The sequence below is a fragment of the Neopsephotus bourkii genome, unplaced genomic scaffold (assembly GCF_033783945.1).
Source record: "Neopsephotus bourkii isolate Nb327-2 ecotype Australia unplaced genomic scaffold, CSIRO-AGI_Nbou_v1 NB_663, whole genome shotgun sequence".
Taxonomy (NCBI): domain Eukaryota; kingdom Metazoa; phylum Chordata; class Aves; order Psittaciformes; family Psittacidae; genus Neopsephotus; species Neopsephotus bourkii.
The window spans coordinates 935,291-956,214 of NW_026901162.1; the positions used below are offsets into that span (position 1 = coordinate 935,291).

Sequence of the window (20,924 nt, forward strand, 5' to 3'; positions counted from 1 at the left end):
TCTGAAATCCCTGTCCTGAGTATTTGTCAAATGAAGTGCATAATGTAGAGTGTACCACAAGTCAGGTTGACCCAGCTAAGAGCCAGGAGTGTTCACAACAGGCAGGACAACACCAAGCTGTGTGGTGCGGTCAACACACTGGAGGGAAGGGATCCCATCTAGAGGGCCCTTCACAGGCTTGAGAGGTGGGCCAAGGTAAACTTCATGTTGTTCAGCAAGGCCACGTGCAAGATACCGTACCTTGGTTGGGGCAGTCCCAAGCACAAACGGAGGCTGGTGGAGACTGGACTGAGAACAGCCCTGAGGAGAAGGACTTTTTGGAGTTGACAATAATCTCAACATGAGCTGGCAGCGAGTGCTTGAAGCCCAGAAACCAACTGTATCCTGGGATGCATCAAAAGAAGCGTGACCAGCAGGTCGAAGGAGGTGATCCTGCCCCTCCACTCTGCTCTCGTGAGACCTCACTTGGCGTATTGTGTACAGTTCTGGTGTCCTCAACATAAGAAGGATATGGAGCTGCTGGAGCAAGTCCAGAGGAGGTCACAAAGATGCTCAGAGGGCTGGAACATCTCTCCTATGAAAATAAGCTGAGTTGGGCTTGTTCAGCCTGGAAAAGAGAAGGCTCCAAGAAGACCTTATAGCAGCTTCCAGTACCTAAAGGGGACCTACAAGAAATCTGAAGAGGAAAGCAGGAATGGGTTAGAGGGTAGATTTAGATATTAGGAAGAAATATTTTACTATGGGAGTGTGAGGCACTCAACAGGTTGCCCAGAGAAGCTGTGGCTGCCCCATCCCTGGAAGTCTACAAGGCCAAGTTGAATGGAGCTTTCAGCAACCTGTTCTAGTGGAAGGTGTCCCTGCTTATGGCAGGGGGTTGGAACTACATGGTCTTTAAGATCCCTTCCAACCCAAACCAAGAGTCTTCATTAGGAACTGCAGTGATAGGACAAGGGGTAACGGGTTAAAACTTAAACAGGGGAAGTTTAGATTGGATATAAGGAAGAAGTTCTGTACTGTAAGGGTGGTGAGGCACTGAAATGGGTTGCCCAGGGAAGTTGTGAATGCTCCGTCCCTGACGGTGTTCAAGGCCAGGTTGGACAGAGCCTTGGGTGACATGGTTTAGTGTGAGGTGTCTCTGCCCATGGCAGGGGGGTTGGAACTTGATCTTAAGGTCCTTTCCAACCCTAACTATTCTATGATTCTAAGAGATGATTCTATGATTCTTCATTTCCCTTTGTTCAACCTCAGGGCATTCTTGTCAGCCCATGTGCTTGAGCTTTGCCAGTTAATCTGGAGCTACCTCAAATATCGCTGATAGCATTCTGTATTGTGTCATTTGCACTTAAAAGTGCAATTCCTAAACCAAATTTGATTGTTTGTTATTGATATGATGGGGATCCTTGTAATGGCCACTTCTGTGGAGAGGAGTTCAGGATAACATGTATCATAGTACCTACTGTTTTGAAGCTAGTTGCAAGGAAAATACTGGGTGAGAAAAAAAGGGAGTAACATCCAAAACATGTCTGGAAAATCTCCCCCAAAATCTACTTCCAAGCTTCAATGATATGGGAACTGACTTGACTTTGCCCAAATTTTGAGCATTGATTCATCAGAAAGTAGCAATCTTCAATACAATATTTGCATATTTGTTTGCAAAACCCCACTATTTAAACTGATTTTTAGATAATAGTGCCCCATAGGTATCTTTTGTCTATATTTAATTTAGTCAAGAATCTTTGGACTAATCTTACTTTTAATCTCTTATAGGATCTTTTCTTAATACAGAGGGAGGATGCTTTACTGGGTTTGGAGCCATTATACAGCTGTAAACACGCTGTCATCCTGCTTCCTGCTATTGTGAATGTTTGGATCGAGATAAAATAATTTGTTTTAAAGGAAGTTTCTTAAATACACAATACCTTTTTTTTTCCATCATCTGCATTTGGCTTAATTTACAGTTTATTCTTCGTGTAGGTGCATTATATATAAAAGGAACAGTATAATTATTATTTTCTAACAGCTGGACTTCTTTAATCCATTCTTGATGGTGCATGGCAGTAACAAACATCAAACCCTCACATAGATACAGGTTAGATGCTCATGTATAATTTATATTTATATGGCTATACTTTGGACTAGATGTAAGCAAGCTGGAAAACCTGATGGGAAAGCTTCAGCTACAGACATGCAGGATGTTGCAATTTTGTGCTTAAGGTCAAATGTATGTCAGGGCAGGGTTACAGGAGCATTCACTGGAGCCCTGTGTGACATGAGAGTCCTGCTGAAGTACTTTCAAGCTGTTTCCCACATTTTCATGAGCTGAAACATGGAACTTGTTAGTTTTTAAGTAAGTCTTGCATCATCTTCAGCTTGTTTTCAAACTAAAGCTCAGTGAGAAGCTGTGGTCTGTGGTGTGTCCTTTAACAGCGACACCAGCAGATGAGGCTGCCAAAGGGATGGCAGAGGGGGCAGAACTAGGTTTGTTCTCACAGACAGGAGGTTTATATGATCGTACTGCACATCTGGGTACCAAATAACTTCTGAGCCTGTTGGATGGATGGTGGAAGGAAATTTATTTCCCTCAGTAGTGCAGAAATAGAAACTCAGGTACACTGACGGGAAGCTCCCAGTGTACACTTACATCTTCCCAAATGCCAGGCGGTTTTTATGGGAAGATGAGCTAAAACACCTGGGGTGCAGGAAAGCTCCCGTTGGAACTTGTGTCCTCTTACACGATGCCAATGAAGTATGGGACACAAATCCATGAACAAAAATAGCTCTGGGAGCTTCTTGGGCTTTTTCTCCTCTTAAATAAAAAAAGAGTATAATAAACAAACCTGGTGGTGCCTTACTGAAGAAAACCACATTTGCAGCCCAGTGAATTCCAGAAAAGAGGATAAAAATGACCTCATTGGACAATTATCTGTGTGAATATTTCTGAAGCTCCTTGTAAGAAAGAAAATGAATCCTAATGCTGAGACACATTTTGCCACTGAAGCAGCGAAATAAAAGCAGCACCACTGTGCTTACTTGGTGTCAGGGGATGTGTTGCTCCCTTGTGGGCCTCAATCAGCCTCTCATGTTTTGGTAGCTCTTTATATGTGTAAGGCTGCTGAGAGCAGCCGATGTGTGTGATCTGGGCTTGTAAAGCACGATAAAAGCCTGCAGTCTTCCCTGCTTCTCTTGCTGTCTTGCAGCTTTAGTAAAAAGCCACAGGGCAAGTTTTGGCATGAGGAAGATACTGAAGGCCTGCAAGACACAAAATGGAAGAGTTTGGTTACCTGGCACAAGGCCACCCCCTGGAAAGGTGGGTACATGCTTTTGTTCCTACAAGTTGGGTGGGAGGGTGGAAGTCTGACGCTTGTGTGAGCAGAATCTTGTGGTTTGGAAATGCAAGCAGAGCTGTACTCACTGACATTGCTTGTTCTAGTTGCAGGAGGGTTATGTTATGTTATGGAGGAAGCAACATGGAAGGGCCCATAGTACTGGTATCATACCATGATTTTTTCTGGTATGCTAGACAAAAACGTTTTCACCTAGCTAGGATATTTCACTGCCATGGCTCGGTAAAGAGTGCTGCCATCTTAGGGTGCAGTCTTAGCAGATAGAAAACCCCATGATCAGGGGGTGGTTCAGTTCAGTGCAATGCCTGTGTCTCTGCAGTGCAGACTATGGCTGCTAATTTTTAATTGGTTTTCAGGTTGTTTCTGCTTCTTGTGGGCTTGGGAAATCTTGGAAGAGGAGGCATAGAGAGCCCACCAGCAGCAGGACAGGGTGTTCCCCGTGCTGGAGCATGCTTCCTCATGTGGTGAGAGGAAGCAGAACCTTGGCCTGAGCAGGATAGGAAGGGAAGGGTTGCAGCAGGGTCATTAATGTGGCCATGTAATTGCAAGCAAAAAGAGGTTGTGGTTTGTTGACCTTTGTTTCAGTACCAGCTGGCAGTACCAACTGAAACAAACTGCCCTGCAGAGGGGGCACAGGGAATGGTTATTTTTTTCTGCTGTAATTGCACTTGCACTGGGGCTTTATCTGGTCAATTGCACCAGGCAGGGGTTTTATTTTTAGTGGCCTGGTCCTCAGTGCTAGCACAAATCTAAAATAGACATGACTCCAACAGCCATTTTCACTTACAGAGAACATGCAATGTCTAAGGTCTTTATACAGTTATAAGTAGTTATGATCTTCCTATAGTCAGATAAATACTATTATCCGAGGAAAAAGAGAAAAAAAGTGATGCTCAAGTCTAAAAACTTTGATCAATACAAAACCTCTCTAACCTAATCTCAAGGGGAGAGCATCAGAAGTATCCATGCCATGGCCTGGGTTGAGGTTTTGCATATAGGCATCATATACATACAGATGTTTCTCCATCCAGCAACAAGAGTCACAGTGTCCTTTCAGATCCCAGAAGCAATTTGGTCAGACATTGGTAGATTCCTGCATTAAACTGATCCCCACGGTACCTGAGACTCCAGCAGTGCACTGCGTAATGCTCTGAGAAGACAAAGTCACAGATGTGTGCAGATGTGGAGTTAAAATGATGTTTTTATTAATAACGTGTATATATGGAGAGAGGCTTTGGACTGTTAGAGGAGGCAACATCTAACAAATATGTCTCTGTTTAGAGAGAAATGGGTTTTGTCACAGTCCCTATGGATTTTACAACACTGCAGAAATATTAACTTTTAGAAATTGTTTTTATCCTTCATATTTTGAACTGAATCTTCATGTAGGATAATTAAGAAGAGGATACTAGGAACCAGGCTCACCAACAAGGGGTACAACAAGATCCAGAAGAACTGGTTTTATCATCATTGTAATTGACGTGGTAGAGGTATGTGATAACATAGAAATAAGCAGCTAGTCTTGGTAGACCATGAGGTCCACTTCAATCAAGCTTCCTCTTCACAAATACTTTAATGAAAACAAAAAAAGTAGCAAGCTTCTATCATATCTGAGCAGTGAGAGTCAAAATAAAAAGGCTTGGGTTTATTTGCAATGGAAGCATGACTCCAATTCCTACCGGCAACTGCCATGAAACTATAGCAACAGTTTAAAGTGAAAAAAAAAATAAAGATAATAAAATTACTTAAGATTGTGTAGCATCTGGAAACAATGAGTCAGGACAGCCTGACTGGGCAATGTTTCACAGACTGCCATCTGTCTATGACCTGCACTTTAAAAGCTGTTGCAGCAAGATGTTTAGAATAAAGATATTGTCAGGTCACATGAGACATTATTATTAATACTCTATTTGACCTTGCAGTGTTTCCTTTGTTTCTTGTAAGAGCTGCTTTTCTTCTTTCCTTTGTAATTTTATTCCAAAAGCCCAAAGGCTCCATTTTAAAGAAAATGTTTCAAATAGGATTAAAATGTTCAAATCATCATAGCTAACAAGGGGGGTGGGGAGAGCGCGGTGATTTACATATGGTTTTACACATGCATGTGCCTTTCTGTGGAAGTACATGCATACTCATTATCTTACTGCAGTTTAGATGTAGCTACTACAGCTGATGCTCCATAATGGAGGATTATAGGTTATTGTAGCTCGATTCATCTGCTGACTCCCTTTTTCTCCCTCCAGTTGTAACTTGAAGCATTCTGAGATTATATTTTGGTTGTTTGGGAGCCCTAAATGCCTTGCTTGATGAAAAAGCACATAAAATTTGATTGAGAAAGTGCTTGGCACACCAACAATTTTAGAAAATTAGTATTTAGACTGAGGCTGGTTGTCAGCTCTTTAAAAGGATATGATGTTCCCTGAGCACTAATGCACAGAGGGTTATGAGAGCAACACAGATTCTTTGCCTATCATGTGGATGATCTAGGGCCTGGCTCCAAAAACATGTTAAAGCAGCTGTGAGGGAAGCGACTCAGGAGGGTGTGTTTCCTTCTCGCTGACAGCTGGGAGGGTCTCCACTGGCTGGGACCAAGTTTTCTGAGATGTTTTGCTCTCACTTTAAATTCTTCCGTGCACATAAAGCCAGTGTGAGGAGAGGACAATGGCCTCATCTGTTACTCAAGGGTCAGCTTACTCTTCCAAGCTGGTAGATCTGCCTTGCCGTTCCACTGCAGACACCACGCAGCCCCAGGCTCCAAACCTTCCGCAGCATCTGGTATCATCTGACTACAAGAAGTACTTAAACGTGCTTAGAACCAGGGCAGAGTTACTGTCACAGTTTTACTAAAATCATAAGGAATGTCTAAATCCCACTGTAGTCTGTAACTGAACCACTTAATTTTCTATACTTCAATTTGCCCCAGAAATCCCATTTGTTCTGTATTCACTTTACTGTAATCGGTTTAATTCTAATTATGAATCAGAAAAAGACTGTTCTCCTGTTTGAAAATAAGTTAATGAATATAAAGAAAAAGCATGAACAAATTAATAGTGTGTCCATCTTAAAAATACTTGGGAATTTTTATTGTATACCATAGTTGTACTGTTTTTTTTTTTTTAATCCAGAGCTGCGACAGCCATCTCACTAAACCAAGCTGATTTCCAGATTAATAAATATGTGCATGTAGTAGTGTCCTTACATACACAGATTTTTGCTTTTTCTAAGAAGTTCCCATAACAAAAATCTGAAAGTAAATATTCTAGTTGCTTGCAGCAGTGATCTGCCTTCTAAATGTGGATATGTGATTGCAGGATACACGGTTGATTTAAGGTCTGTGCATCAGGGCACTTGGGATTTTAATTTTGTTGGCTTAAAATCTAAAAGATGCCTCAAAGCCTGGAGAATTTCTTATACTAAATTGTAATATTATGTAATTGTAATGCACAGCAGTTTTTTAGAATCATAGAATGGATTGGGTTGGAAAGGACCTTAAGATCATCAAGGTCCAACCCCCCTGCCATGGGCAGGGACACCTCACATTAAACCATGTTCACCCAAGGCTCTGTCCAGCCTGGCCTTGAACACTGCCAGGGATGGAGCATTCACAACTTCCTTGGGAACGAATTCCAGTGCCTCACCGCCCTTACAGTAAAGAATTTCTTCCTTGTATCCAGTCTAAACTTCCCCTGTTTAAGTTTTAACCCGTTACCCCTTGTCCTATCACTACAGTCCCTAACGAAGAGTCCATCCCCAGCATCCCTATACCCCCCTTCAGATACTGGAAGGCTGCTATGAGGTCTCCAAGCAGCCTTCTTAGTAGCGCCCGGATGAATGTCAGACTGAGATGGTCATAGAGGATTTTTATTTCTGTGCTGCTCTATATCTGGATGGTTATTTACTTTCACGTACAGGTCTATGATTCTTCCCATGTCAAAGAAAAGATGTATCGACTGCCTCCAGCTTGTGGAGTGCCGAAACACCACAAATAGCTATGCTATCGTCTCCAGAGTGCCTGAAGGACCCTGGAAAACCTCTCCGCGACCTCCCCACAGCCGCTACCTCAGGGAGCGGAGCCGAGCCCCGCCCTGCTTCTCTCCGCTCGCGAGCCGCACCTTCGCTCACGCTACCGGTACGTAGAAGCTTCGGCTCCCATTGGCTAGCGCGAAGAAAGAAGCTGTTCATTGGCTGAGCGGCTGGCGCGGTTAGCTTCTTGTTCCGGGTTCCGAGGCGCGCTAAGCCGGTTTGTGCGTCGGGGGCGCGGCCGCCGCTCCTCCTCGTCGGCGGGTGGGGTGGGGGAGCGGCAGCCGGGCCGGAAGTGACGGCAGAGCGGCTGGAGGGGACGCAGTTTACCCGCAGTTTGGGCGAGCGGGAGGGGGAGCAGCGGCAGCCCGTCGTTACTGCCGTCTGCGGCGGGCGCTTGTACGGCGGGGCCCAGAGGCCGCCATGCCTCCCAAGCCCCCCCGCAGGGCGGGCCACGCCGCCGCTAAGAGCCAGCGCGCTAGCCCCGACAGCGGCTCCGCGCCGCTCGCCGCACCCCGGTAAGCGCCGCCCGGGCCGGGGCCGTCCTCTGCGGGCTGGGGGCTGCCGTGGTGGGGCGGGCTGGGGAAGTGTGCGGCATGCGCCGCCGCCGGAGGTGCTACCGCGCTCCCGGTGTCCGGCGGGGCGGATTGTGCCTCTGCCGCGGATTCTCTGCAGGGTGGGGCCCTGTCACCGGTGCTCTTCCGTAGTTCTGGGCCGGTATGTAGTCGGTCTGCAGTCGGTGTGCTGCACGGAGATCCCGCTGACGATGGCTGTTGCTTTTCCTAGGCTCGACATCGGCGAAGCTGACTTCGTTGGGCTCTGTGATGCTCTGAAACTGTCCGAGGGTGTGAGGGAGAAAGCCTGGAAAACGTACGAGAGTTTATCGGCTGCGGATGGAGCTTTAGTGAGTACCTGTTGCTTGTAGCTCATCCCTCTGGTGTGGTGTCTGGCCTGTGCCCGAGATAAAGTATTAAACAAACTCTGGGGGGCAGGTGTCTCTTAACCAAGGCTTGTGCAGCATGACTGTTTTTACGAAGTGCCGTTAGACTGAAGTTGGATGTTACGCATACCTATATAAATCGGTTTCTGTATATCTCTTTTTTTGTTAAGGTTTTCTAATAAAGGTATGGACTCGAGTTTTTTTAGGGTACTAATAAATGACAATAGAAAACAGTGCTGTGTGATCAGCTAATTCTTCAAACCACAAGTTATTTCGAATATGTCTGACTCAGCGTTGTACTAGTCATCCTGTGTTTCTGTGCATTCCTTCCAGTTGCATCCTTTATGAGCCTGCAGAAGGGGTCTGAAGAAGGTTGTTACAGAGGAAGAGGTGTTTGCATGTTAAACACTTTTTTGCTTGCATGTTAAGCTTTACGTACTTATCACTCAGGTATTTCCGTTCGAAGTTAGTCATTGGGCATGTGTAAGCAGATTAAAATGTTATGTCCTCTTCTGGTTTATTTTTATTTTTTTTTTTATTCCTTCTTAGTGTATTACTGCTGTCTCAACAAGCTTGCTTGGAGAACAGCTACAATGCAATTAAATCATGACTGAGGCTTTGTTATACAGACCAAATTAGAATGTAAGATACCTTGGGTCTTATGCCTGCTGTGTGGGCTAGCATCCATGTATTTGTTACGATTTCTGCTTCTGCAACTTGAGCTGACCTTCCACATCTGTACTGTCACTAGTAATACCTTGTTTGTGGTTTTCAAACCACAGCATGGGTATACCTGCTTTTAATGCATCTGAACTTCACAACACAATACAGTTTATAGCGTGGGACAGAGACTGTGTGCAACTTCTTAAGCAACAGATGCAATTTCTGGCCATGGATCCAAGAGAATATTTACTTAAAAGCATAGTCGAGCTCTTCTCTATGAACTAAACCAGGAGTAGTTGGTTCTATTCAGTGAAAAAAGCAAGGCAGGTTTCAGTGTAATTCTGGAAATTTCACTTACAGGTGAAATTTTGTTTTTCAGTGTCAGGTATGATGCAGTGTGTTTGAAACCTTTCCTTTCAGCATCTGAAAGTGACCTCCTTTACCTGTTCAGAACAAGGCAACAACTAGATTTTCATTGTGGTATATAGCTAATATTTATTGTCTTGCAGTTAAGGCTTATGCCAAGAGCCTTTCGTTGTACAGGGAAAAAGTCTCCATTAGGTTGTGGTTGCATGAGGCTTTAAGCAACCTAGTTAGAAGGTGTCCCTGCCCATGGTGGGGGTTGGAGCATATATGGTCTTTAAGGGATCTTCCAACCCAAGCCATTCTACAGTGATAAATCCAAAGCCTTTTTCTCAAACTTTCTGCTGTATTGGCAGCGTGTTGGAATAGGGAAGATGACAAGCAAGTGTGCCACAGGGAGCTGGCAGGCACTGGAGTTGCTGCTTCTAGCGGAGACCAGCCCAGGCTTCACTCAGGTTTGAAGTAAAGCAATTTAACAGCATGGCTAATTACTGCTTCTCTTTCCAAGTGAAACTGTTATCACAGGGAGCTTGTCTTCTCAGGGTAACTCTGATTCAGGTTGCAGGCACTCATGAGGAGGCTGTATTCAAATGCCCATTCCTTTCTCCCCTGTGGCGAAGGTAATGTGCTGGAAAGACTTTCCCAGAGTTTGTCCTGCAAGCACCAGCTATGTGTGTTTTAATCAACATGGTTCAGTGCTAACCTGTTCAATTCTGAACTGCAACAGGAGCTGATTATGTAGCAGCTTTCTGTTCTCAAGCAAAAAGGGAAATACCAGGGCACCAGTTGAGACAAAATACCTACCAGAACACTTCTGTTTAACCCTGTCATTGGTTTGAATTTGAGGAAGCTTAAATCATCAGACCACTGATGGAAATAGAGGTAGCATCTAATGATCCGACTCTCAATCCATTTACAGAGCATAAAGACCTGAAACCTTACTTTCCCTGGCCTTGTTCTTTGTGGTTGATCTCAGAACAGTGCCTGCCAAGCCTCTGAGGATGCAGAGGGGACTTGCAGCACTAACTAGGAAGTGGTGTGGTCCAGACATTAGGTATTGTAGTAACTGTCAGAGATTCAGGGTGCAGATGTGGGCTTGGGCCTAGTCTGAACATCTGCTGTAGCCTTGCTCAATGAATACTTAGTGGCTTAAAGTGAAAACATCTGTTAGTACTGTCCTTTTTGGTTAACTGAGGGTACATGTAATTAAGTGCAAAGAGACTGCAAGCAAGGTATATGCAGCTTAAAAGTATAAAGCAATTGTTTTTGGCACACACAAAAGGTTACTAGGATGTAGTGACCTATCAGCCTGAGTGTGCCTGCGCCTTCAGTGAGAGACCTAAAGAGTCTTTGCTGACCAGGTGGGCATTAGTCAGGAGGAGAAAGAATCACAGAATGGTTTGGGTTGGAAGGGACCTTAAGGATCATGTAATTCCAAGCCCCTGCCAGCCACAGGGGTGCCTTCCCCTAGACCAGGTTGCTTAAAACCCTGTCCAAACTGGACTTGAACACTTCCCGAGATGAGGCAACAATAACTTCTTTGGGTGACTTGTTCCACTTATGTTAGTATCCTCTGCTCCCTGGAATGAATCTTCTGTGCCAACACCTTCTGAAGCCACTGGCACCACCAAACCGGCTGGCTTACTGCTATTTTCCTTCAGGATGTCACAACTTTCCACGGGGGTATTTTCCTTTTGAATCTTTGTGCTGCTAATGATCCGATTTCTGTTTGAAATTTTACCTTTCTTATTTTGCGTAGCTCTGCACCGTAGCTTTTCTTACACTGCTCTCAAGTTATCTGTTTTGGCAGCAGTTTAGTTCAAGGCTGTGCAGCTGGGCCGGGAGTTCTTGAAACAGCTGAACCCCTGAGAAGTGGGTTACTTACTGAGAAGTGTGGAGAATGTTGCACAGTCTTTATGGGAAATGAAGCTGACTTCTAGTTGGAAAAACTAGACCTGTGTGGAGGTCTAGTTGTTGTTTGTTCAAAGCTGTTAAATATGGTGGTGTTTTATTCCATAGCTGGAGAATATTAAAGCTTTCCTCTGTGACAGCTAGTTTAATTACATTCTTGTACAAGGAAAACATAACTCTAAATCCCACAGATAAAACCCCAAACACTGGTTCCAGAAACGTTGAACTGAATCAGCACTTTGTTGGTGTATGGTATGATGGAAGGTATCTGATGTGTGCCCAGAAAGATGTTTTATTTGTTAAATCCTTTTTATATCCAGTGAAGTCCCACACAAGTTTATTGTAAACATGGAAGTGTGTATATAAATAAGAGCTTTTTTATTAGTGTCATGCAAAGACTTTTGTTCTTTCTGTCATTTCTCTTGTGTACCAAACCAACTTACCCAGGTAAACAAAGTGTTTGTTTAGCGTTGCTGTTTTTACAGTTTTAATTCAAGTCTCTTACACACTGACAATTGCTGGCTTAGCAGTTGGCTCTGGTGCTTGCTTCTCTCATACTCTTTACTTTTTATAACTGTCCTGAAATCTGTATTATGAATTAATGCCTGTAAAATCTGAATAGGTTTAGTGGAATTACTAATGTGCTTTGGTGAGCAGCATGTGATCGTTGGTGTGAGAAAGACTAGGAGAGGTACAGGAAGCCATGCTAAGACTACTAGAACAAGTTCAGGGCATTTGTTATGTTTTGCTAAGTGTTTTGGTAAGGAACAACAGAGTGAGAATCTGAACTATAATATTAGGTGATGTAAGCAGGAAAATGAAACTTGAGTGAATTGTTCCTTCATATGTTTGAAAGAACCAATGTGAGGAACAGATGACATGGTAACTAAATTGGAACCAAACTTCAAAGAAAATTGAAGTGGTTTAAGAAATTGATAGAAATAAGAGTCTGCCAAGGAGCTTGAGGCATATGGTCTGTTGTGTTTCAACCTCATCAGTCCAACTTGCTGTAGTATGTGGGTAGGAGGTTCAGTTTTTGTTTGCTGTTCATAGCACTGTTTAGGAAATGTGGCCCGCTGTTCTGCTGCTGCTCAGCTGTTCAGACTCATGAATTCCTGAGTAATTTTTATCAAGTGCATGTCTAACCTGCAATTAAAAAAATCCTGATGGTAAAAGATCTGCAGTCTTCATTGTCAGTCCTTTCTAATTTAACTCTTACTGAAGTACTACATTAATCTGTTTCTGTGTTGTAATTCAAGCCAATGGTGATTATTCTGTACCCCATGGATGTGAGAATGCATTATCGCTGCTGAATTATTATTTTTTTCCCCCAGAAAGTCTCTAGCACCTGAAGGTGTTTCTGTCATCTTTCTTTGTTCCTAATTTCTCATCTTACTTTCTGAAATTCTCTCCAACTGGTCACTTACACTGGTATGCAGTTGCTGCAGAGCAGTTCATTTGCACGAGAGTTAAGCTGTGTTCTTAGTGAAGAACACTTAGAAGATGAACTATATAGCTGAAGTGGAGGAGTGAATGAGTTCTTAAATATAGCAAGGTTGCTCTATATATATCAAGCAGTTAGTGATGAGCTGGTCAAATATTCCAAATCCATAAAATTTCATGTTTAAATCAAGTCCATTTTGATTGTAGTTTCTCATGAAAAAGAAAACACTGTAGTTGGTAAACCACCTCAGCCTCGTGTTAAAAGACATGCAGAGGGTTCTTGCTTTTGGCAAAAGCATGAAACACACATGAGCTAATAAAGTCTTTTCTGTGTAGAGCTTTGTCTCTTATTTATAGAACTGCAGCAGGACTGAACTTGAATCCACTGAAGCTTTGGATTGATGAGCTAAATTACAGGTATTTTAGAATCTTCTACTATTAAACAAAAAAACAAAGAGCTATTGAAAGTCCCTTAGCAAACATAAATCATCATCATGGCCTCTTGCTGGCAGTAACATGTGCATGCACTTTAAAAGCATAGCTAACTGGCATAGTTTCCTTTTTTACTTGCCTTCTGCTTATCCTGGGGAAAGACTGATGTTGCCCTCAGTCTTGCTTCATGCAAGAAAAGTGTAATGGGCAGTTTTCACATCAGAAGTATTTTCATCGGTTCAGTACTTTTCATTGACTTGTATTACTTTTAGCTAGTATTGTATTTAACCTGTTGAGAACTAATAGTAATCTTCCATTCTGGACAATGTTCATTAGGAAATTAAAACCTCTTATTGCTGAAAAATGGAGGCTCTAGCTGTCTTTATGTAGAGCTTCTTATATGTAGGTAGTGTTTGCTTTCAGATTTTTCTTTTCTAGGATTTTTTTCCTATGAATTTTGATTCTGATCAGTTTTCTATTGTGAATGCTTCTTGATTCTTTTCCCCTGCCATCTTACTCTTTTGTAGCCATAAACATATCTGTTAATATTTCCTGTACCCATGTAGCTCATTCTCTATATTTATTAGGGTGTGGTAGCTGATTTTCTAGTAAGCCAACAAGTTCCCCATAATCCCCTTCAAAACTTAGGATATTGGTATTTACAGTGTGACATCCTGTGTCCCATTTAAATCAAAACCACATCTACATTTGCATATTTGTCATGTACATTTCTCTTGACCTTCTTTTATACAACATCATTTGAAGTTTCTCTTCCTGGGTCACTTTTGTAGGCTGTCATCAAAACTTCTGTCAGTGTTGGTAGAATAATAAACATCTCTAACTGCAAGCTAGAACTGAGACTTTCTCTGACCGTCTCTTCCTCTGACTAGTTTTAGTTCTGGAGAACCTCTTGAAGTAGATCATAGAATTTATTTCTGTTAGTGCCTTTAGCATCTTGCAACAAAATCTGGAAAGAAGAGAGGCAAAAATCCCATTTCACGGTAGTTCAGTTTGAGCATTTTAAGCCTGAAACTCCTTCATGTTTTTCTCACTAAATTTAGGCAAACTGATGATCTGCTGAAATGGATAAAATAGTAGTTAGTCCAGAATAAGAAAGAAATATTTTGAAAGAGTTTTTAAGAGTCTTAGATCTTTTTCTAATGAAAACTATATTGATTCAACAGAACTGACCTATGTTACCCAAAGTTAGAGCACTGCTTCTGCGGAATCCTAAATAAAAAAAGAAAGAAAGCTATATAGACAATTAGATGCTAAATAATCTTTGAGTTAGTGATTGGTAAGCTTTGATTCTTGATGAATTGAAGTAAGGTCACTGGAAGTCATCTTACTGAAACTTACAGCCCAGGGTAAATGTTGAGCCCTTGTCCTGCCCATTTTCTGAGTGTTGGTGTATCAACAAAGATCTTGAGTCAGGCTGTGGTCAAGAAGAACCTCAGAAATGAATTTCTGGCTGTGAATTTGTCTTGTGTCCATTCCCATGCCCTCAGTCCATCTGGGATGAATCATCTGTCTTTGGCTGTAAACAGACTGTTAATTTGCGTTATAGGGTTGGCTCCCCTGGAGTTATAGCTGTAGCAAAACAGTTGAAGGGAAATGATGCTGCTGCATTTTTCTTCTACACTCAGCTTTAATTCATTTGTGTAGGAAAGAACTTGAAAAACTTTCTTTCACCCCATCCTCTAACAGATGTTAAATTGGGCCTAGAGCTGCTGAGAGATGCATTGAAGTGTTGTTCCTTTGCTGAAGCAGTTGTAGGCCTGGTTGTCGTTGGGGTTGTATTTATGAGGATGCCAAAAGTACGAAGAGTATGCTGAACTTGCTGTTTACAGGGCTGTATCGTCACCTAGTTCTACCTTCAAAATAGCTTTGTTTCTGAAACCTATGGTATATCTGGTTCAGTTGTTTCTCCCATGTTATACAGAACATTGCTTTTTAGAGATTTTTACACCGAGATGCTGTCTTGGTGGAATCATAACTGATGCCTGGCTGGCTCCAAGTGGCTAGGTTATGAACCTTCAAGGTTTAACTCTGGATGGCATATCTGTCATTGTAGGGTGGATTTTCTTTGGTGAAGGATGAGTTACAGCTTGTACCTTACCTTACTTCTAAGCAGCAGAAGACCTTGATTGTATATGTATGGTAGGAGAATGCCTGAAGGTGCTTGTTACTGTCAGGCTTTACTAAACAAAGAGATGAGTTTATGGTTTAGCGGTGATAAGTGGTTGGGACTTAGCTGGAGAATAAAGTTCATAAGTATCTATTGTCTGTCCTTATAATGACTTTCTGTTTATTTCTTAAGGGTTTTCTCCTGATTCCTTAATCTTCAGTGACTTGTTACAGTCAAATATAGTAACTTATAAAAAAGTAAATAATGGTTTCTGCTTTGCATAAATGTTGTGTGGAACCAAACCTTCCTATTTTAAAGCTTTGCTGAACTGTATGGGTAAAACTGATCTTGCACTCTAGGAGTAAGAGTTGGAGTGCTTGGACTTTAATCTGAAATGTAAAACTTGGAATGGTTTGCAGTTACAAGATAATTGGTTGCCATAGTCAAATATTTGCTGCAAGATACTTTGTTTTATCATTTCTAATCCTGTTTGGACTAATTAATGCTTTCCATATGTTACCCACTTTTATTGAATAATAAATATAAAACCTCTTTTCTCTTTCCAAAAGGCTTCTAACAAGAAAAAAAAGGAAACATGGGGAGTCTGTATCTTTATTGTAGCCATTGATCTGGATGAAATAACGTTCACTTTCACAGAGCTTCTGAAAAGTATAGGCATGAAGTAAGTGAATTTAAGTGTGTGAATTTACTTTCAACAATTAACTAGTCAACATTTTAAAGCATTGTGAATCTTTGTGCATAGCAGGCTAGTTGATTTTAAAGTCAAGGTTACTTATGGGAATTCTGCGTGGTTTTGTAACTAGGAGACTTTCTGTCACATTTTATTTGAGGAAGCAGTGATACTTATTTGATTCAGCTGAGATTGGCTGTGATTGTGTTATACAGCCGATTATTGTTCTTGCTCAACCTAAATCTTCATCAATTAAACGTGGTGGAAATTACATATAAAATATATTCCTTCTCCGTTGTTTAGATTTTGCTCTAAGACATTTTTTCCAACACTAGGCTTGGGCTAAATCAAGAAGTGGAAAAAAAATATTAGTCTTCAAATAGTTTGCCAGCATGTTGCTCTTTTTCAAACATTTTAATGGCAGACTGAATTTTGTACTTTTGTACCTGCCTTTTGCTAGGCGATTTTTACTGTTACGTTGTATATTCAGTAAGCTCATAATACAGAAATCAAGATTATAGGACAATACCTGCTTTTTAAGGTACATTTAGGTGGCAACAACAATAAACATACCTTGTGTTAGATTCATATAAGGACAGAAATTTAGTTGTCATCTGCCTAATAACTGTATTGAAAGCATGTGCAGGAGCAGAGCCTGTCAATGCTCTGGGCCAGGAGGCTAAGGCAGAATGCTGGGTGCATTGTGGCAGTAGCCCCAGGCTTGGGCCAAAATATCCGTTTACTCAAGTCATCTGTTAAGATTAGACTTCTGCATGCCTCTTCTACCTTGCATCATTTCCCAGAGCAGCGGTCAGGTTCTATATTTCTACTTAATCTTTTCAGTCTTGGCTGACTTGGAACCATGTGGATAAAATGTAATTGCATTTGTGCAGCGACTTTCATCATGTTCCACCTGAGTACATACCAACTTGTGCTGCAAACTGAAAGAGACTTTTTCCCTCAGGGTTTCAAAGCATAAGCTATTACTCTGATGGTTTTGATTTTAGCAATACTCAATTTCTTGTTAGCCCTGGGGTTTTTATCAGCTATAATGTCAAACCGGCAGAGATTTTTACCAGTCATCTTACACTCTAGAGCCACACAGATATATATTTGAAAGCTTTTTCATTCCACAGTAAAAGAAATCCTAGATGAACTTCTGACTGGGTTTATATTCTGTTTTTTAATCTGACAAAGGTAAAAAAATCTGAGTACTGTATTCTGATAAAAGATCAAAATATGTTTGTTGTAGTTGAAATACTCGAGTATGTTTGATAACTTCTTTATTAATTTTTAGCAATCTGCTCATTTTGGTTATGAATATTACAAGATTATGTTCTCTTGATGGCCATAATATTACATGGATGAGTAGGGAAAACTTTGGCCCCCGGTATAATAGCATTTAGAAAGTGTGGGGATGTCGTGGCCCTCAGAACCTGTTGCAAGACTTGAAATTCTGTATAATTCAATGCAGTCATCTCAGGTTTCATTCTTAGGTGTCTCTTCAGCATGGATGGAGCCAAGGTTCATGTTGTTAGAGTAAGAACGTTTCTAAAGTAGAACTTTTAGGTAGAACAGAAGGGTGGAAATGTCTGTGTTAGGTATTTGTGCTTTTACTGGCAGAGCAAGGAAGAAAGTTGTGTCTAGTTAGCAAATTCTGACTTCCAGAGATAATACCTGTGCTAGCCAAGAAAACTCTTTATGTATTAGAGTCTGTATTGCAAGATGCCTCTGCTGCCTATTTGAACAGTATTCTTGCATCTGGAAGATGTCAAGGTTGGGCTCGAGGTAGACAAATAGTGTTTCCCAAGGCAAGGTACTCAGTCACTGCTAGTTGTAAGAATATGCTGCAGTTTAGTGAAGTAAAGCAATGGGTTTTGGTGAGGTGGGTGGTTTTGGTGGGTTTTGTTTGGTTTTTTTTGTTTTGTAAGAGTTACTTCAGATCACTCATTCTCAGAGTTGTGATAATCTGTCGTATTTTTCCTTTTTCAGTGTATGCACATTTTTCCAGTTTCTGAAAGAGGTGGATGTTAACATGGACACTGTAAGCACTAAAGTTGATAGCACTGTATCGAGACTGAAAAAAAAGTATGATGTATTACTTGCACTATACCACAAGTTTGAAAGGTAATATGTGTGTTTTATTTTGAAATTAAGTATTCTTTATGGCTGTCAGCATTTAACATTTTAAATGTTAAAGTAATGTAAGTACATTTAAGTACTTATATTTTTCAAACTGCATACTAGAAGAGACCTTTTAAACTCTGTGCACTAATATTTACAGAACAGTGAAGTGGAACTGTTTACATGCATTGAATAAACACATCTTACATTTTACTCTAACTATTACAATGCATTGTTAAACAATCCTCCTGTTGCATTGCAAACAATAGTCAGAGTAGCATGACATTAAGCTTTCTTCGGATACAAAGAGGATTGTCATACTATCTAATATTTCTTTTATTTAGTGGACTTTCTTATTTTTACCTGCCCACCACTCCCCAAATCCTGATCCAAGAGTTTCTTTCTAAGTAACTCAGGAAAGATAAAAGCACAAATAAGACAGTTTCTCTGAACTGAAGGCTGTTTGTTCCAGTGTCTAGGGGTGTTGCAGAGCCTGCCCTATTAGCAGTTCTCACTTGTAATCAAGGAAGATCTTCCCAAGTGTTTTAGCTGACCATACAGTAAAAACAGAGGTACATTTTCTTTGTGCAGAATAAATTGAATGTGCGTATGGCAAAGTGCTAAGAGCTTTCTATGTGGAACTTGAAAATCAGAAGATTATCAGGTGGATGCTTTTTTTGAAATGCTGTTACTCTGAGGTGGTAGGTTGCTGCACTCTGTTTTAACTTGAAGGCAGATGATGAAGGCACTAGATCCTTTTACAGGCAAATAAGTGTTAGCACAGATGTGTATTGGGAAGATATGATAACCTCTGAGACAGATTTTAATTGGTCTGTGAAATTCTCCATAGCATATACCGGTAGAAAACTGTTTCATGTTAGTAAACATTGAAGCATTGTTCCTTGGTACTTGTATTGTTTGATAAACTGTTGCTTCAGGATGCTGTGGTATTTCTCATCTACAGAAATCAGTCACTGTAATGTTTTGCCTTTCAAACAACAAAGGGCTCTCAAATATCTCTTAAGATGGCCTTTGAAAGGGGTAGCAGGCCACCCGTGGTAGTTTACAGAATCAAGGCATAAATATGATAGAAGTTTTTTGTCTTTGAAAAGTCCAGTCAGTCACATTCACTGTTGCCCTGGGTGCAATGTTTATATCAGAATATTTTTGTAAAGGTTATTGTTGTCTTGAAGCTATGGAGTTCTATGAAAGTTGCATTTTTAAATTTTTTTATTTTTTTTTACTAACTGCAAGTCTTTCTGGGCTCTAGAAGTGCCATTGCAGATTTCCACTGGCATGTTTTTGGTTTTGTTCCTCCTCCTACTCATTTTCACTTGCTTACTTTTTTGAAACTTAAATTGCAGAAGGTTTTTTTTTTTCCCATTCAAGGGAAAAACAGAGGTTTTGTTTTTAAACAAGCAGAGTCTCTTTCTTGAAATCACATGCACCTAAGATAATGAGGAAGCAGCATTAAACCACAGGGCTTTCAGTGACACTGCAGTAATAGTGAAGATTTTAAAATGCCCTTTTATAGTGTCCTGCACAACCGTAGTGTTTTACAAGCCACTGAGTAACAATGTACATACAAATTTTGTCTTTTTGGAAGAAAAAAAAATACCATATGCAGCAGCATTATTTCAGCTCTGGCAGGGCTGTAGCTGTTCTGTTGTTAATGTGTTGTCCAAGAGTCAGCATTTTATTTTTTTTAAGCTAGGCTAATGTTCTGTGAACTCCATGTTTTTACTGCATTGAAGTCAAAGATATTCCATCGTTTGTTTTCAGAAATGTGTTTAAAAATAAGAATTTATTTTTATTTTTTAGGACTTGTGGCCTTATTTATCTGGAACAACCTAGTAGTGAGTAAGTTTGACTTTCCTAAATTGTGTTTGTTAAGATAAGATATAAAACATGTCAGCATTTTATCCTTTAATGCATTAAGGTTGACCTACGTCATAGTATGTCAAGGATTTTAATTTAGGTTTAGTGGGGACTGAATTTCAGTGAGATGAGAGCCACAGAAGTGGTACACGTTTGATTACTTCTTCCATGAAGGATCACCATCCTATGATAGGTGCCTTGGTATGATGGAAATGGAACATTTGGAGAGTGAGGTTCCTAATCATAGCAACAAATGAGTGGATGAAAAGATGCCTTTGCAACTCCCAAATGAGCTTCATTTCATTCTGTGACTGGAGATAGGGCATTAGTCAAAGGCACAAGAGAGAAAACAGCTTGTAACAGTTAAGTGAATTATCTACATTCACTTTCTTTTCCATGGATGATACAGACATTTCCTAATTCTTGAATGGCTTTACAGAACTTCCTTTTTTTTTCAAATGTGTAGTTACATTTATGTAGGGAATGGAATGAGATTATTAATAAACTTAACTGTATGGGAAATGTTGCACGGTGCCTTGAACTGTTCCATAGACAGTTAATATGTGTCTCTACAGGATTTCTGCTGAGCTCAATTCTGTATTAGTCCTGAAAAATTACTGGATTACTTTTTTGCTGGCAAAAGGTGAGTTTTAATTAAAAGAGTTATTTTAATGAATATTGTTGAATTGAGTTTGTGAGTTTGTTTTACATGTCCAGCATGACACTAGCATCCTTATTACAAATATGCATAGTTACAGGCCCAGAATGTTTTAATTACTTGGCTCTCTTAACAGCCAAATTGCATGTGAGGAAGTAGTGCTTTTCTTTTCACCGGAATATAGTTCCTGTATGTGAATTTTTTTTTTTTTTACTTTAAAGTTTGATATTCTTTATTTGAGTATATTCTGAGGTCCTTTATAGTCTGTCAGTATTTTCATAATGGGTGATTCCCTGAAAAGATTGGTAGATTACAAGACAGTAAACCCCTGA

General features: G+C 40.8%; 1 protein-coding gene and 1 long non-coding RNA gene across 3 annotated transcripts in view; one reads left to right on the forward strand and one right to left on the reverse strand.

The window, feature by feature from the left end:
- Positions 1-4,527: 4,527 nt before the first annotated feature.
- LOC133212092 (uncharacterized) lies at positions 4,528-7,412 on the reverse strand. Its single transcript, XR_009725390.1, has 2 exons — positions 7,251-7,412; positions 4,528-6,127 (listed from the first exon to the last, which is right to left on the reverse strand). It is a non-coding gene; the product is annotated as an uncharacterized LOC133212092 (long non-coding RNA).
- Positions 7,413-7,632: 220 nt separating this feature from the next.
- Positions 7,633-20,924, forward strand: part of RB1 (RB transcriptional corepressor 1) — a 74,431-nt gene continuing 61,139 nt past the window's right edge. The window contains exons 1-6 of one of the 2 annotated variants that reach the window (XM_061353109.1): positions 7,633-7,879; positions 8,148-8,265; positions 15,811-15,923; positions 17,925-18,059; positions 19,878-19,916; positions 20,510-20,577. In XM_061353109.1, the coding sequence (XP_061209093.1) occupies positions 7,785-7,879; positions 8,148-8,265; positions 15,811-15,923; positions 17,925-18,059; positions 19,878-19,916; positions 20,510-20,577 (568 nt within the window). In that variant the 5' untranslated portion in view covers positions 7,633-7,784. The remainder of the gene's footprint in view (positions 7,880-8,147; positions 8,266-15,810; positions 15,924-17,924; positions 18,060-19,877; positions 19,917-20,509; positions 20,578-20,924) is intronic. The other variant, XM_061353111.1, reaches the window with a different exon arrangement.